We start from the raw sequence: 17,794 nt of genomic DNA on the forward strand, positions 1-17,794 counted from the left end.
GTAGGGGAAATAGTGGGGGGGCAGGGGGAATAGTGGGGGGGCAGGGGGAATAGTGAGTGTGTGGGTGTGTAGGGGGAATAGTGAGTGTGTGTGTGTAGGGGGAATAGTGGGGGGCAGGGGGAATAGTGAGTGTGGGGGTGCAGAGGTGGGGGTGCTGCACCAAGGACTAGTGTGGGGGGACAGTGGTGGGGGAGAGTGTGGGGGCAGGGGAGGGCAGTGTGCGTGGCTGCGGCTGGCTGTTCTGAAGGGCTGTCATGGGATGCAGCAAACCCTGACTGCAGAGGTTCAAACTAGATTCTGTATTGAAGGTCGGGAGCAGAGGCTGGGAGCCTTCTGGAGACTGGCTTCTCTTTGCCCTTTCACACACATTTTTGCTCTCGCCAATGAAACCACAAACCTTTCTTGCACCTTGTTGATTCGGTCCTATCTGCTCTCCTGCTCCATGGGAGCTTCAGCAGGACAGTGCCCTTTCTTTGCCAGTATGGTCTGCTCCTCCTCCTCCATTGCCTTTGTGTGAGCCTCAGCCCCGTTCCTCTTGGCAGTTTGCCCCTCGATTGCTCAGGAATGTTCTGCACCACATATTGGTGCTCGGCATTTGTACTTTTATTTTTGGCAGATCTTTTGATCGGCTGTGTAATTTTACTCTGTGCTCATTCAGAGGATAAGGTTTTTAATAGGAATGCTGGAAGATTTTTTTTCTCTGTAGATTTATGTATGAAATTCTCATTGCTTAAATAGCTTTTTATTTCCATTATATGACTTCAATTGGTTGTGTATGCACACAAATGTGGCCCACGAGACCCATAAGTGAGTTAGGGGACATGTCTTTCTGAATATGGCTGATAATTGTATTTGTATTTATGGGCTCCTTAGAGTATTAGTGTGCTTAAGAGCCAGTAAAGCAAAAGGCCAATAAAGGCTTTGAACCTGCAAAAATTTATTGCTATGTAACTTTTTGTATTCACAATGTGTAAAGTTGAGCATTGTATAAATATTTACAGGATTGGGGTCAAAGGACCTAATCCTATAAAATCCCTACATTCAAAATTTTCATTTAAGTTGAGTATTTTGTGCATAGAGTGCTTGCACGATAGGTCCAGAATCGTGGAATTGTACAGCTAAAGGGAACTTCACATTTTATCCAGTCCATTTGTCTCTGCTGAGGCTGGTTGTTTGCCTGGGATTGAGATTAAATGAAGTAAAATTTTAGATGAGTGATTTTAGTATTTGATCCTACCAATGTTTATATGCAAGAACATGCCCATTGAGTTTAGTGGAGAGTACTCCTATATGCATTTGCAGGATCAGAGCTTTAAAATATTTCTCTGTGATAATAAATGAAAGAATCAGCATTCACTTTTCCTACTCTGTATGTTGAGTATAAATTGATATCTTATGAAATATAACTCACAATTCATACTTAATACTGATATTTGATGTCAAAATGACTGACCTCATACAAATGCTTACAGTAACGCTCTTCTTTTAAAGCTTTTGTTGTTATTCTTTCATGGAGTGATAGTAACGTATTATGTTTATGATGGAATATTCCATTTAAAAAGGATTATCTTAATACAGGCTTTTCCACATGCAACATAGACCTGTGTGAATATTGTTTATGTGCCAGTAATGTGTGGAATTTTATAGGCACATACAATATGAATCTTGCCCCAAGGCTTTTTAAATCTTGTTTGGACACTTAGTCTAGCTCAGAAACATGGAATACACTGGCTGATGTTGCAAGAAGAAAGCACTTCTGAAACACTTTATGTACAAAAGATGTCCCTGAGAGACAGTTGATAAAAGAGTGACATCATACAATATAAGAAGAGTATGAACAGCTTCTAGGGCAAAGGTATCCTTTGGGTTAGTACAAGGGAATGCGCACAGGGAGTTAATGGGTCTTTTCATCTAGGCATGCTGTTTGCGCTGTTTAGCTCATTTACTGTGTTGATACAGCTGCTTGTACCAATCCCTGAGAGAATCACTCTAGAACTTCATGAGAGATGTGATGATACAGGAAACTAGTTTATTATGAATTATTTATAATTGTTAATTACTCTTCACAAAAATACACATTTTGCCTTTTAGCCTGTGGTCTTAGATTTGTGGTGTGTCATGGATGAGGCTGCTTTGTCCCTTGGAACAATAGATGTTTCCTATTTGTCCTCTTCAGCAGAATATGCTGTCACTAGATGTAAGCACTCTAGTGAAGAATGGGTAAGTAAAAATATGCATGTTAGTCCTCAAGATTTTTTATTTTCCTTTACTTAATATGTATAAGATGAAATTTACTTTTTCTTTTCTTTTCTTGAAGATTGAGGATAAGTCTCTTATGTACATTATACAGTTTCTTCCAATACTTGACTTAGAAATTGGTGGTGAACAAAGAGTATAATGCTATGGGTGAGACCGGTATTGCTGGGTAATAGAACACCTTCATTTTATCAGGCTTAGAAGAAATAGTGTTAATATCCCCAGAGCCTTGTGATATATTTATTAATAATTTTATATAGCTATTGAAATGGTTTCTTATAAGAGCTGCAGGGAGTTTGGTGAACATTATTAGAGAGGTAGTTGCAGTTGCACAGGCTGTTCTGCAAAAGGACTTAAGACTTGGAATATATGAAAGGGACAGTGAAGAGATTAGATTGGGAGGAGCATAAGGAGCAGCATTGTTGTAGGAGGAGATGATGTAGCAATGTAGGCAGGGTGGAATTGTCGTGCTCTAAAGATGAGAAGTTTTGAACTTGGAACTTGATACAGAAGAAAAGTTGAAAACATGGTCAGAGTTGAGAGAAAGGATGTTGATTTTGGCAATTGTGTTTTGGATCCAGCTAGAAGTGGAGAGGATGGGAGGGGGCAGGCGGCAGTAATTGAGACAAGATTATGGGAGAATGGGGATACTGGCATGCACAAGACAGGAAGAAAAGGATTTTGTAGAGAAAGTAGCAAGGGCCTAAATGTGAGGGTTTTGACATTAAGGTTTTGAGTTTGATGGTGGTATTGTTAATAGATGGGGGTGATGAAAGTATAACATCTAAATGTTTGTTTCATTTCTGAAAGAAAACTATTGGGAAGGAATATTAGCCAATTCATGTTATTGCCCAATGAATATTTCAATTTTTAATATGAACTCCTGCCTTGGTTTTCACTACCTGGTTGTTTCTGATTATGTGATTTTTCTAGCTTAGTGTATGATAATACCTATTTAGGATTTCTAACACTTATACATACTACTTGGAAGGTACCACTGACAATTTGCTTTGCTCCAATCTCATGTGTCATGTTTAATATTTTTGGGCTTATGTTGTTTTCTCCTTTGGAATTCTATGGTTGCCCTTTTTTAAATCAAAGTTATAGCAGAAGATTTTGTAATTCAGTTGAGCACAGTGGTCCTGAGCCAGCATCCACAGGCAAATAATGTTACTATTGATTTCAATGGGAATTATGCTGTAGTTAAGAATTACATGGAGTTCTGATCTTCTTGTTACTGATTTGCTGTACTTGTGAATTTTTAAAAATCAGCCTAAGGAAGTAGGCGTTTGTATAGTACAGTAGTTATTTTTGCATATGGCTGTTGACACACAACCTATAAACACTGTAGTGTCGAGTTGGTGAAGTTTTTAGGCATTGTCATCTTACAACTTTAAAAGGGCATTGGCCAATGAGTAATTGAAGTGCAACAACCCTACATTATTAAAATGAAATCTGATGTACTGTTCATTGTACATTCTGTTAACTTATTACACTTGTTAATTTCTCATCTGTTTCTAGTTAGCTTAATGCCAATTTCATTTTCAGCTTTTCAGGCATCAGGACAATAATGCAGTGTTAGGGATGTAATGCTGCTGTGGAATGTAAGGTGGTTTTTGGTGTGTATCAGTTGGAATTTTAGGAAAAAAATAATGGAAACATTTCTATTGGCCTTAGGTTGAAAAATATATCTGGTAGTATCTTTAAAATATTTTCTCAGTAGTGGATAATTGTATCATTTTTTGTGTGTCATTTTTGTGTTTCCTAGGGAGAGTGCAATTCGAGGCCTACTGTCTTCCGATCTGCGACTTTAAATTGGAAAGAGACACTGCTGAGCAGAAAAAGGCCATTTGTGGGACGCTGTTGCTACATGTGTACTCCCCAAAGCCGGGTAAGAAGATTATGAATTGGATTATATTTGACTATAAGAAGTTGAAACATGTGATTACAATGTATTGGAGTTTCACTAGTTTATTCATTTTCAGAATTAAGGTCACGATGTTATTAATCTGTACAGAGAGATGAATTGTTACTTCTCTTTTGTTTGCTTAGTAGTTTGAATTACCTTTCTCAAAACATGATCATAAAATTTGGAGATGTGAAAAGACCTTTTGTGATGTCTTGTCTGCCTTCCAATGCAGAATTCCCTGTACTACATTCTGTGTGAGAAATAGTATTTGAGAGTTTTGTGGAAAAACTCTTTTGCTGTGCAGTGTCATTTACAAAGGTGTTATCAATGTAAATTTAATGCTAAAGAAAGGTATTCATCTTCAAAAAACACAATCTTAACATCCCCTCTATATCCCTAGAATAATTAGTCTGGCTATTGGTCTTGAAAGCTGTTTGTACTCTCCCAGCAATATGCTTCACCATTGACCTGAAGGAACCAAGTTTAGGTTTGAGAAGACAATTGAGTTTTCAGACCCAGATAATTCTTGGCTTCTCTGTTGAGCCTGACAACAAGAAATGCCAATAGTGATAATGTTTGTGATGTTTTCAATCAAGATACTCAAGTAACAGATGGTCTGCAAGATGGCTTTAAAAAGTGTTCTGCTAAACTTTTAAACTAGTGAATGAGCTTTTGAAAGCATGCTTATATGAAATGGCCCATTTTTAGTTGACAGATATGTACTGCTTCATTGTTTTTGCAGACACAGACTAACATAGCTACCCCTCTGAGACTTTTCATTTTTATGTAATTATATTTTGTAGATTCACAGAACTTAGATCGAGAAAGGCATAGTAGATTATTTGATTTTAGTCTGAGCTTCTCTTGGCTCTTACATTTTACCCAGTTGCCCTTGTAGTGAGGCTGGTAACTTGTGTTTGACTAAAGTAAGAATTTGTTGCATTCAGTGACAAAAGAACATTTTTGCATCTGTTAATTCCTGCCACCAGAGTAGGAATGGGCAACAACAACAAATCAATGCAGGGGATAAAACTCCAAATGGACTGTGAAGAACTATCTTTGGTATGATATTTGGAAAAATATAAGGACTTGCATATGCTTAAGGGATTTGCACCTCATATGCTTTTGCAATGCTTTTATAACTTGCCATTTAAAAACCATTTTTGATTGGATTTAACTTTGGAGCCAGCTTAATACTGAGAGCAAACTTTTTTTTTCTGTCTCAAGCATCAAACTTGTTGTTAATGGGTCATTTATAGGGCCACTTAACCCCATTTTCTTTTAACTATGCCATTAGTTGTACCTATGCTTCCTCTCTAAAACCACAGGGTTGGCTAGATAGAAATGAGGGCAACATTTGAGGGAGGTTAGATAGGCATGACTAAGGAGATGATGGTTAATGTGATGGAATACATACAGAATATTTCATTGCTGTTTTTACAGTCAGTTTTCAGATGAGAATGTCTGTTTAAAGTTAAATTTGAAAAGGAAGAGGAGAATACTACATCAATTGACAATGATCCAGTGATTTTTTTGAGGTTGGCTTCGTATGCTATATATGATTTCAGGGGAGTTTTCTGCTAGGAATGTTAAATAGGGATTAATTTAATAATTGTTTAACCACATCAAATCTTAGCAGTTACATGATTATTCGATAGTCTCTGGGGGCCAGGCTAGCAGCTAGTGTGTTCTCAGCCCCACGCCCGGGGAGCCCCCTGCCATCTTGTACTGCTGCCTCTGTGCTTTGACAACATATACCCACAATCACGTACTACTCTGTCTTGCTGTTTTGTTCCCATCAGGCACTTGAAGCCTAACTCAGAAGGCAAAGGGGCGACAGGAACTGTGGGATAGCTACCCACATTGCATAATGTCAGAGCTGCTGTCTGCAGCACACAGTGGCAGGTGGGAGCCAGTTCACAAGGGGAGCTGATAGAGGCAGCAGTGTGGGAGGGAGCAGGCAGAACTGGTGCTCAGGGAGAGCTGGCTTTTAACCCGTTTTCCCCAGAGCACTGGTTCCACTCCCCTCTGCCCCGCCTCTTTAGCAGGCAGCAAGGGGAGGCAGGTTCCTCTGCAGGAGTTGGTATGCATGAGGAGCCTGCTTGAAAGCTGGCTTCTTGTGTATACGGCTCCTGCCTGTGCTCCCTCACCCTCAGCACTGCTCCGCACGGACACTAGCTCCCTCCTCCCCCCATTCTTAGCTGCCTCTGATACTGAGGCAGCGGTGACGGGGGGAAGAGTGCGTGTAATCGATAGGATTAATCAATAATCCTAGGTTTATTGGTTAAGTGTGTAGTCAATTACACATGAAATCCCTATTCTCTGCAGCAGTGTGCATTATGTCCTTTGCAAATTGTATTGTCACAATACCTTGAAGGATGTCTGTGGCATCAGACATTCTTCAGATAATCTCAGAGCATGCTTGTACAATATACTTGATACTTAATTTTCTAGAAGGGAAATAGCTGTATAAAATATATAGATATTTTTATAGACTTTTCATCAGATCTTAGTGCTTTAAAAAAGAGGTCAATATCATTATAATCACTTTATGGATGAGGAAACTGAGGCATAGAGCAGTGAAGTGACTTCTCCAAAGAGGCTGTTGGTATAGCGGGAGAGAGAACCCAGGTTTCCAGAGTCCCAGTCTAGTGCTATAGCCACTAAGCAATACTTCCACTCCTTTGCCTCATGTTGTTCTTAGCCAAGTTTTTTTCCATCCCTGTTTCAGCCACATTGACAAAGCTTTCTAACATGAGTTCTCCCTTCCTAGGACCTTATTGATTCATGTGCTTTATTTCTTTTGTATAGTAGATCGCAGGAATTTAGGTTTTGTACTTTAGCCAATGCCTAGATTTTAGGGAGGATCACCTTCAGTTCTTTACTGTAGAAATGGGCGACAGTATTAACTATAAACCTCCTTTCGCACATGGTGTACTTGATCCAGAGGATTTGACTGCCATGACATTTATATTGTGTATCTCTATGTTGCATCTGCTTAGACCAGGTCTGAATCTGACCTCAGATTCCAGTCTGAAACATCACTTCATTATTTGTCTTTGCACAAATGCTGGATAATGTATTTTGCTCTTAATACTGTATTCTGGCTTTGTAGATACACTCTGGGCCTAAACTCTAACAGGTATTGCACTTAGACCTTCCCACTAGGGATGTAAAATCCCATTTCATCAGTTAACTGATTAAATGTTCAGTTTAACTGGTTAACTGATTAAACAAGGGCAGGCAGGGAGGCTCCCGGACAGGAGATGCTCCAGCCCAGCAGCTCCCAGACCCACGTGGCTGCAGCTTCCTACCCTGTGCGGGGCTGCTGGCTCCCACTTACCCATTAACATCCTACTTCCCACCAGAAAAAAATCCATTGTTTGTGTTATGCATCAGATGAGTGTACATACTCAGATCATGACCTGCATCTGTCTTGTAGCTAGTCTACTATATATTTGAGGGAGTGAGTCTGTCTATTCAAGAACTCCTCCTAAACAGTAAGAGCTAGGACCACCAAATTCGGTATGCAGCTTCCTCTTATAACTTAAAGCAAGGTCAGGGTTTAGTTGTACCAGGACAATGGGATGTGCTTGGAATGGGTTTGCTTCTCATAAAACCATTCAGAAAAGAGACTGAATCACCAGGAAGGTGAAAAGAAGCTGGCTGGGGGCTCTCCCTCCACCCCTTCGACTGCCCCAGATCAGAGTCTTTTACCCCTTTTAGTATGGGAATGTTGCTGGCTGTTCCCCTTCATCAGAGGGAAAGGGTACAGTTTGCTGCATTCTTTATTCTGGCTGAGGAGCACATGGGGTAGATGAATGTAGATCTGTTTCCCAGCTCGGGGACATGAATCCCTCTCCCAACTGTGTGCACTAGAACTGCAGTGTCCATAGAGAACTGCTTCTCACTTGAACCCAAGCTGCTGTGTTGAAACAGGGCTGAGGTAGTCCACTCTTACTGGAGTGGCCTGCATACCGTGAACCCCTTATGCCCAGCCTCACCCCAGAAGAATGGTTTAAGTGAAGCACGTACATTTTCATTTTATCCCCCACCAAATTAATTGAATTAAGTGCCTGAGCAATGCCAAGTAAATCTTCTAGTATTCTGTAACCCTGATTGTTTTCCCATTTAAGTGATTAGATAGGTTTGTTCAATCCAAACTAGTATTTTGTTTTTCTATGATTTTCACTATTTGGCAATGTGCCCCAGGCTAAAAAGTGAGGGTTATTGTCTTTCTGTGTATGGACATGGATTTACTTTGTACCCAGGCTCATATCATTTTCTGATATTCATCTTTTCTCTCATTTTGTTTTGGTAGGATAAGCTTTTCAATGCAAGTATCCCTTCTTTGGGCCTACGCAATGTCATCTATATCAATGAAACACACACAAGGTAAGTCTTAGAAGGGTAGTCATATTAATCTGTATATACAAAAACAGTGAGGAATCCAGTGGCACCTTAAAGACTATTTGGGCATGAGCTTTTGTTAATAAAAATCTCTTTGTGAAAAGCATGGAGTGGATGTGTTCCATGCATCAAATAAAGTGGTTTTTACTCTCAAAAGGTTATGTCCAAATAAATCTGTTATTCTTTAAGGTGCCACTGGACTCCTTGTTTTTACACAAGGTATGTTAAACTATTTCCAGTATAACTTATCATCTTTTCTTTGTCTTGCTGGATCTCTTGGCAGAGAAACCGCCAAGAAAGATTTAACAGCTTCTTAAGGAATTGAATGCTTGAATCAGTGCTGAATTTTAGGGGATGTCAGCATGTGTAGACAACTACACGATTAACTGTTAAGCCTGGGTTTATTGGTTAATCTTGTCAACTACATGTACCCCATTCTTTGCTGCCTTTGTGAGGGGGGTGGGAGCCAGTGCCTGTGAGGAGCTGGCTTAAAAGTTGGCTTACCATGAGCAGGGCTCACCAAGCTGTGGCGAGCCCCACTCACCAGCTGCGCGGTTCTGCTCATGTGCAGATCGCTCCGTGCTGGCTCTTCCGGGGTGTAATGTACTTGCCACGGGCAAGTAGAATACATTATTTGTCGAGCCCTGACTGTGAGCACCGGATCTGCCTGCTCCCCCGCATCCCATGCCACTGCTTCTGATAGGCAGCAGTGTGGAGGGTTAGGGGGACAGGATGGAGCCAATAAGCATGGGGATCCAGCTCTGTGGACCCACCCCCACCCCCCGTCTCCTACAGAGGGAGTAGGGGGGGATGAAGGAGCCAGTGTTGCAGGCATCTGGCTTAAAAGTTGGTTCCTCCCAGCACCAGCTCCCCAGTGCCACCTGCCACCCCTCCAAGCACTGCTGCCTATATCAGAGGCAGCAGCATGAGGGTGGGGGAATGCTACAAGGCAGCCCCTGTCTGTGGGGGGGGCAGGGTCCGAGCTCCCCGCTGACAGAGGCTCAGAGTAGCTTCTCGGCAGTGAGCCAAGGCCTGCCTCAGACAGAGGTTGCTCCGTGGCATCAGTCCCTGTCCATGTGGTGGTGGGGGAGGTGTCTGAGCTCCCCGTGGACAGGGACTCATGCAGCGAAGCAGCCTCTGTATTGCGGAGAACTCGAACCCCCCATGGATGGGGCTGCTGCCTCTGATAAGCAGCTGGTCTGCACGAGAAGCTGTTTTTTTAAACAGGCTCCCCTTACAGACTGGCTCTGCCTGCCACCAGATTTCAGGAGGCTCCCGGGTTTGGAACGCAATGGCTTCCAGCCCTGCCCCTGGGGGCTATGGAACAGTCATGTAGCTGCTAAGATTTCATGAGGGTACAAGACTATTCATTTACCTGATAGCTAATATCCCCACTGAATTTATTGCAGCAATAAAATCTGTAGTCTATCATGGCACGCTGTTAACTACAGACAGTGTGTGTAAACTTCTTGTATACTTTAGAGTTGTCTAGCCACATGGGCTGCATACAAGGCTTGTGAAGTGGCACCAAGTTTGTACAGGCAGTCCCCGAGTTACGCGGATCCGACTTATGTCGGATCCGCAGTTACGAACGGGGCTTTTCTCGCCCCGGAGGACTGGAGCGACGGGACGCCCAGATGCGCTGCAGTCCCGCCGCCCCCGTCCTCCGGGGCGAGAAAAGCTGCTCCACGTCTCCCTGGTCTGCTGGGGGGGGGAACGCCCCCCAGCAGACTAGGGAGACGCGGAGCAAAGCCGCGGAGCACGCCCGCAGCGGGACAGCCCGGGCGCGTCTGGGCTGTCCTGCTGCGGGCATGCTCCGCGGCTTTACTCCCCGTCTCCCTGGTCAGCAGACCAGGGAGACGGGGAGCAAAGCCGTGGAGGACGCGGGCGGTCCCGCCACCCGCGTCTCCCTGGTCAGCTAGTGCCCCTCCTCTCCTCCCCCAGCAGACCAGGCTTTTCTTGCCTACGCCTGGGGTAGAGCAGCTGGGGCGTTGCCGGGTTGGTCCCGCAGCGCCGCTCCTCGGCGCTACTGTACCAACCCGGCAGCACCCCAGCTGCTATGCCCCAGCGTCCTGATTCAGCCGCTGCTGGTCAGTTTCAGCAGTGGCTGAATCAGGACGCCTGGGGCAGAGCAGCTGGGGTGCTGCTGGGTTGCTCCAGTAGCGCCAAGGAGCGGCGCTCCTGGAGTAACGCAGCAGCACCCCAGCTGCTCTGCCCCAGGCGTCCCCAAGTCAGCCACTGCTGAAACTGACCAGGGGCTGACTACAGGAAGCCCGAGGCAGAGTTGCTCTGCCCTGGGCTTCCTGGAATCAGCCGCTGATCAGTTTGAGCAGCAGCTGACTTGGGGACGCCTGGGTTTATTAAGTTGAATCCGTATGTAAGTCAGAACTGGCGTCCAGATTCAGCCACTGTTGAAACTGACGAGTTTCAGCAGCGGCTGACGCCAGTTCCGACTTACATACAGATTCAACTTAAGAACAAACCTATAGTCCCTATCTTGTACGTAACCCGGGGACTGCCTGTATAAGAGCAGATTTCAATTTCCTTACACTTGAATTCGCTTGAGAGTCCCAGTGTGCATGCCCCATAAATATTGATCTGGATGGGTAGGCATGCATGGCTGCATTAAAGACAAGAGTAGGAGTAGATTAAAGATGGAAGTGACTGCTGCATCCTTAGGTTAACTGTGTGACTGAATGCTGCATTGTTGAATTTGCCAAACAATTTGGCCACAGCTCACGCTTTGGCCACTATTGTTGTACGTAGTATAATAGGAGTATCCTGTGAGCTTGTCCTTCCTTGATAGCATAGTGTAGCTCTTTGGGATGCATGTTTAAGGTGTTTAACTGGATAACACATTTTAATTCAATTTTTATCATTTTATGTCCTGGGGTAACCTCACCCTCATTTTGAATTAAATGCAAATGTTTGTGTTATGCTGCCTGCAAAGCTGATTCTCCTTTTATGATAATTAACATAAGATTCTGTAGTATTCATTGTAGATTCAGAACAAACAGGGGCAGGCTAGTAGACCAGGGGAAATGAGCCAAAATGTCTGAGTGAAAGAAAGACTGTTTTGTGTTGTGCTTGAGAGAAAAGGAAGGCCTGGAGGCAAATACTGGAGCCTATTGTCTATTGATATAATTGATTATTTTTTGAGTATGTAACCAGTGGTCTAGAATACTGAAAAATGTCTGAAATGACGTTTAAAATAAAATAAATTTTAAAAAAGTGGTCTCAATAGCTCAAGCTTCTGTAAAAGAGTAATGTAAGACTAACTGAAGCATTGAACTTTTTTCTTTAAACAACAAAATATGTTTACCTCACAGTGTAGTAGTAGTAAATGTGTAAGTGGTTTTTTTGGAGGTTCCATATTTAATTTCTCAGTGACTTCATACCATACTAGCTCATTTTCAAAATAAAAAAGTGATTTTTGTAACTGCTAGTGAACAGTGACTATATTAACTGATTTTAATAATGCATATTTTTGTTTGTAGTTCAGCCTATGACTATAAGTTTTCTTGGAACTCTTGAATGAACACTATCCAGTAACAACTGATGCATCATTTTGTTTCAGATCCTCTTCCTTTGACAGTATCAGAGGGGTAGCCGTGTTAGTCTGAATCTGCAAAAGCGATGAGGAGTCCTGTGGCACCTTATAGACTAACTGAAGTGTAGGAGCATAAGCTTTCGTGGGCAAAGACCCACTTCGTCAGATGCATGTATCTGACGAAGTGGGTCTTTGCCCACGAAAGCTTATGCTCCTACACTTCAGTTAGTCTATAAGGTGCCACAGGACTCCTCATCGCTTCCTTTGACAGTGTAGCATTTCCCTTTAAATTTAGTATCGTACGGAAATGGACTTCTCAGCCAATCTGATTTGAAGGATGCTAGACTAATATTGATGTCTACCTATAGTTTAATCCACAGCGGTGAAAATCCATAAAAATTGGGTTGCCAAATAGCTGAGGAAAAAAAGTTCTGTTTTTGGAAGGCGAACACATCCATACCTTGAAAAAGGATTTTGAAATTTGTCAGAGAAGCGCCTTTTCTTTGTCCTATGAAATTCCATTAAATTTTGACTGAGAATTTTGTGAAAATCACCATTTATCCTCTTAAGCAAAGTTTAGGCACAATGGCAAATGAAGAAATTCATAGTCTAATTTTGTGGCCTGTCTCATGGTGGTACCAGAGAACCAGGCAACCCCAGTATCCATCAGTCTTTCTGGGAGTTGGTCAGAAGGCTTCCCTCACAGCTCAGCACATAGCTCCTGTTGCTCACATCCTTCCTTTTTTGAGGAGGAGGGAAGTGGCACCGCGTCAGGAAGGAGTTCCCCCTTTTTACCTGGAAGAAAGGGGTGAAGAGAGAGGCTAGGATCCCCTTGACCTTCCCCCAGACCTCACTCCCTATTTCTCAAGTTACCAGCCTTCTCCTGCAAATGTGTAGTTCAGTCACTCTTGTAGCAAAGGTGCATGCTTCATACCCTTCTGATGATGCATAAAGAGGCAGGATTATTATAGTTTCATGTAACTGAATTTGCCTTCCTAACCATTTTTCTTTATTGAGAATAAACCAAAAGCAAACTCAAACCCCCAAGTCTAAGACATTAGAATCCAAATTTAAAATAATAGAATCCAATTTTAAAATAATGTTATTTAGTTGTAAAGATGGTGTCTTCTGAGTTGGGGAGGGCCAGGTTAGGTTTCCCATGCAATTTTAATTTTGCCTCTTCTATCTAATTCGTAGGATACAGTCTTTAATTATACGTAGAGCTCTGCAAATCAATGGATATCCACTTTATATCTGCAGGTGTCTGCATCCGCAGATATCTGCACTTCATTTTTGTGGATATGGGTGCAGATATACATTTTGTAGATAGAATCCTGAAAGTTTGCAGATAGCCGCTTTATATCATCGGATATCCACAAACACAGATGTCATTGTAGATCTCTGCAGCTCATTTTTGTGGATATGGATGTGGATAGACATTTTGTTTCCATGCAGGGCTCTAATTATTCGGATGGTGCCCAAAGAGTGGATCAAGGCTGTGTAATGAATGTGGCGGGTTAGAAGAGCCCAGCCTCCAAGATGAGGGTCAATGAGTCAAAGAATTGCAAAAAGATAGATGATTTTGTAGTTAAGTTGAATGCCGCTCTAGAGACTGGATTCTGTGTCTTCCTCTACAATAGTGGCCTTATGTGTTGTCAAGCATGCTACTTAAAGATGACCACTGACTGTGTTTCTCAGGTTTTTTTTTGTGCCTAGTTTGAGACATGTGGGGCTTGATAGAGAAAAGTGCTGAGCAGCTGATGATAGGAGCCATGAATGCTCAGCACATGGAGTTATTTGCATGTAGTATTAATATATGATAGCTATTCTACAAGAGAGAGATTTGTTGATCTGTGTGAAGGGAAAGGAATTAGGAAGTAGAAGAAGAGAGGAAGGACTTTAAGTACTATCCTGTAAATAAATGCTTGCAATGCAAGGGGCCCATAGTATGTAGTTATTTTATATAAATTTTGGCAGGATCAGAGCCGATGTATGTAAAATGTAAGAAGAAGTCTTTGAAAATATTTTAGGGGAAGAAAAGAGAGAGACCAGGTTTGTCTACACATGTGACGGTTTAGTTGCAGTGTAGATATATGTACCTATGCTAGTTTTACTCGAATTGGTGCAAAAACAGTGGTGGTGAATACACAGCACCATGCACCCTGGTACAAGCCAGCAGTCTGAATTCATACTAAGAGTACTTGGTGAGCTTGAACTGGAGCAGGCTTATTTGTGCTGCAGTCACACTTTCAACTGCAGTTTGATTGTCCCAGAAGTATGGACAATCTAAGCTAAGATTTTCTAATAGTGATAGAAATGTAGCCGTGTTAGTCTGGTGTAGCTGAAACAAAAGACAGGACTAGGTAGCACTTTAAAGACTAACAAGATGGTTTATTAGGTGATGAGCTTTCGTGGGTGTGGCCCACGAAAGCTCATCACCTAATAAACCATCTTGTTAGTCTTTAAAGTGCTACATAGTCCTGTTTTTTAAGGCACTTATGGGTGTTGCGTCCAAATTCAGTTGAATTCCAGTTGCGCATTGACACCTGACTCAAGCGGCTTTGAGAAACCGCAGCGTGATCTTTTTATAAAAAGCTGACAAATGTTAGTTGGATTTCTGTTGCTCACAGCAAGGTCTCAGTTGGTTTTTTTTAAACTTGGCACTGCATGAATTGGGGTAGTTGGATCTGGCAGACAGCCAAAACATATGCAAGTTCTGAGATGTAACCAAGGAGAATACCAGCAGATATGTTCTTTTGTAGCTTTTTTTTATGATTCTGATAAATGTTATGACACCAGAGTCCCAGTGAATGGTTGTTTTGGTTTGGGCTTCTTCCCATGCAGCTTGTGATAATATTTGTTTTGTCTGTAACAATGTTAATTTTCTGATGTATTAGAAAATACAAAAGCTATTAGGTCACTTTTTTTCAAAGAATTTTACCTACCGTTGTGACCTTTTATTAGAGGTACACAAATGTTTAAAAATAAAATTATTCTTTTAAAAGCTGACTGTTTTTCAGACACATTTTGGTAATTTATTTTCTTATGTTGTAGGTACAGAGGGTGGCTGGCAAGACGCCTCTGTTATGTTCTTTTTGTGCAAGAACGAGATGTGCATAAGAGTATGTTTGCCAGCAATGTGACAGAAAATGTGTTGAATAGCAGCAGGTAAGGTGTGCTAAATAAACCAATCTTGTGGTTTTATGTCTGTTTCTAATTTCATTCATACTGTTACATTTAATCAAAGAATGAACACAGCAAATTCTGAAAGCTAAAATGTTTAGAAAAATAGAAGGTACAGGTTGAATCTCTGATCTAGGAATCTCTGGCCCAACCACATCCCTGGTCCTTAGGGTGCCTGACAAGGGAGCTCCAAATTGTACAGTATCTCTATGGCAGCCCATTGAATTTAAGCCACATAATCTTTGTATAAAACAGTTATGAGTGGGGGGAGGAGGTTACACATCAGCTTTCATATCTTTTGGCGTGACGGCTCTTACAGATGCTATGAACGTAAGGGCTTTTCTACATGGGACATTAGTGCAAGGCAAGCTGATGTTCTGTAGGTTCACTTTAACATCTTACGTGGACAAGCCCTAGGTATAATAAACTGCTGTGGAGTCCTTTGCAGTTTTTGCTGTTTAGTTCATAGTAGATCTGTATAGCATAACTTAGTTATAGCAGATCTATATAGCTAATAGTGGGTGATCAGCAGAGGGGATCATAAGTTAACACTTTAAATGTAATAGGAAGGTGACATTCCCCTGCAAGCAGCTCCTCATCCCTGCTGCTTTTGGCAGAGGGGTGGCCAAGTGGCTCTGCTGGTAGTAGGCATGCTGCCTCCATCAGCAGGCACCTTCTCCTGCAGCTCCCATTGTCTGCTCTTCCTGGCCAATGGGCTGAGCACTGCAAAGTCAGCACTCAGGGATGGGGTGTGGGTAGGGACAGCAAGCCTGGAGAGTACCTGGCCATCCCTCCACCAGCAGGGGTGGGGAGCCACTTGTGAGAGATGAGTGCCCCCTCCCATCTGGAGCCCAAGCCTCCCCTGGACCCAAACTCCCTCCTATAGCACTCCCTGTAGCCCCTCTTATGCTCCAACTCCCTGCTGGCCCCACACTAAGTCAGACTTTCTGTGCAGATCAGAAATGCCATTTTATTGAGCTTGCTGGTTGGTAAAGTGCTGGATAAAAAGGATTTTACTGTATCCAGGAATATATACACAATTTTAAGGAATGCTTCAAACCTCAGCAATTGATCTGAGAGCGCTGGTCCTTGCTTCTAAAATTTTATTTTCTGTAGATGTGTTCTTAGAAAGGGAGAAAAGTATTCAGTTCCATCACTAGTTGTACTCTGTCAAGGGTTAACTTTCATAGAATTGTAGAGCTGGAAGAGGCCTTAGGAGGTCATCAAGTCCAGCCCCTGCCCAAGGCAGGACCAATCCCAACTTTGATATAGGGTGTCAGGTGTCTGGTTTTGAACCGGACAGTCCGATATATGCACTTTCTGTCCAGGAAACAAATTGAGACAAGTTCTAATTCTAATTCAGTTTTCTAATTCATTTACGTGTCTACCAGCCAGGCAGTATGTAACTATACAGTAGAGAGGAGGGGGGTAGGGGCAGAGCTGGGGCGGGATGGGATCCCTGGGGCCGGACTCACCCATGCGTGGGACGGGCAGCACCCTGGAATCTGCATGCACCCGGGCCACGCCCTTCCCCCCCCTCCTCTGACCCCGTCCTGGCCATCCCTGCTCTCTGCTGGTCGGTTCCCCCCCCCCCCCCAACCACCCCTGCTCCCTCCCATCCCCAGCCCTGCTTCCTGCTAGTCTGTTCCTTACCCCGGCCAGCCCCTCTCCCTGCTGGCCGGTCTCCCCCCCCCCCCCCCCCCGAGCCAACTCCGCTCCCCCCAGCCCCCTCCCGGCCAGCCCTGCTTCCTGTCGGCCTTTTCCTTCCCCCGGCCAGCCCCGCTACCCACCAGCCGGTTCTCCCCTGGCCCACCCTGCTCCCCCCAATTCCCTCCCTGTCCGTCCTGCTTTCTGCCGGATGTTCCCCACCACCGCCACCCCGGGATTTCTCCTGGCCAGCCCCGCTCCCCACCCCCATCTGAGATAAAGTGTGTCCAGTATATTTTTGAAATCATCCGGTAACCCTACTTTGATAGCCAGTAAATTATATTTTGCATCTGTATTTATAAATGTTAATACCTTTCTGCAAATCATTGACCAGCTCTCATCAGTTTACCAGTTCATGGCAGATAAAACACAAAGGATATTGATGTGTCTGTTCTTCCATCTATGTAACTTACTACCATAGTTATACCATATAACTGCCCTACTTCATTCCTTCTAGAAACAGCCAATAGGTGGAACTCATTTATTACAGAGCTGTCTCATGTATTATTTTTAAATCAGAGTGCAGAAGGCCATTGTAGAGGAAGCTTCTGTGCTAAGTGCTGCAGTTACACAAACAGACTCCAAGGCTATCAGCAAAGTGAAGAAAAAAGCTAGGAGGATTCTCCAGGAAATGGTAGCAAACGTCTCACCTGCTTTGATCAGGTAATAAAAATAGCTCACCAAATTATGGTTAAGGTTGTCTAGGATCAAGGGAAGGACCTCCAATCTCTGCCCTTGTATATAAAAATAGTAGTGACTTCCTGCCTAAAAATTCCTAT

The 17,794-nt window shown here is 43.1% G+C and overlaps 1 protein-coding gene across 7 annotated transcripts in view; it reads left to right on the top strand.

Moving 5' to 3' along the window:
* The window catches only part of GPAM (glycerol-3-phosphate acyltransferase, mitochondrial), a 66,204-nt gene that overhangs the window by 12,223 nt on the left and 36,187 nt on the right, over window positions 1-17,794 (top strand). For 3 of the 7 annotated variants that reach the window (XM_075935470.1, XM_075935471.1, XM_075935473.1), the window contains 5 exons: window positions 2,092-2,220; window positions 4,025-4,147; window positions 8,487-8,560; window positions 15,180-15,293; window positions 17,535-17,678. In XM_075935470.1, the coding sequence (XP_075791585.1) occupies window positions 2,092-2,220; window positions 4,025-4,147; window positions 8,487-8,560; window positions 15,180-15,293; window positions 17,535-17,678 (584 nt within the window). Of the gene's footprint in view, window positions 1-1,716; window positions 1,856-2,091; window positions 2,221-2,667; window positions 2,786-2,841; window positions 2,966-3,830; window positions 3,876-4,024; window positions 4,148-8,486; window positions 8,561-15,179; window positions 15,294-17,534; window positions 17,679-17,794 lie in introns of those variants that run through there. The other 4 variants (XM_075935472.1, XM_075935476.1, XM_075935474.1 and 1 more) reach the window with 4 other exon arrangements.

The sequence above is a fragment of the Pelodiscus sinensis genome, chromosome 8 (genome assembly GCF_049634645.1).
Source record: "Pelodiscus sinensis isolate JC-2024 chromosome 8, ASM4963464v1, whole genome shotgun sequence".
Lineage (NCBI taxonomy): Eukaryota > Metazoa > Chordata > Testudines > Trionychidae > Pelodiscus > Pelodiscus sinensis.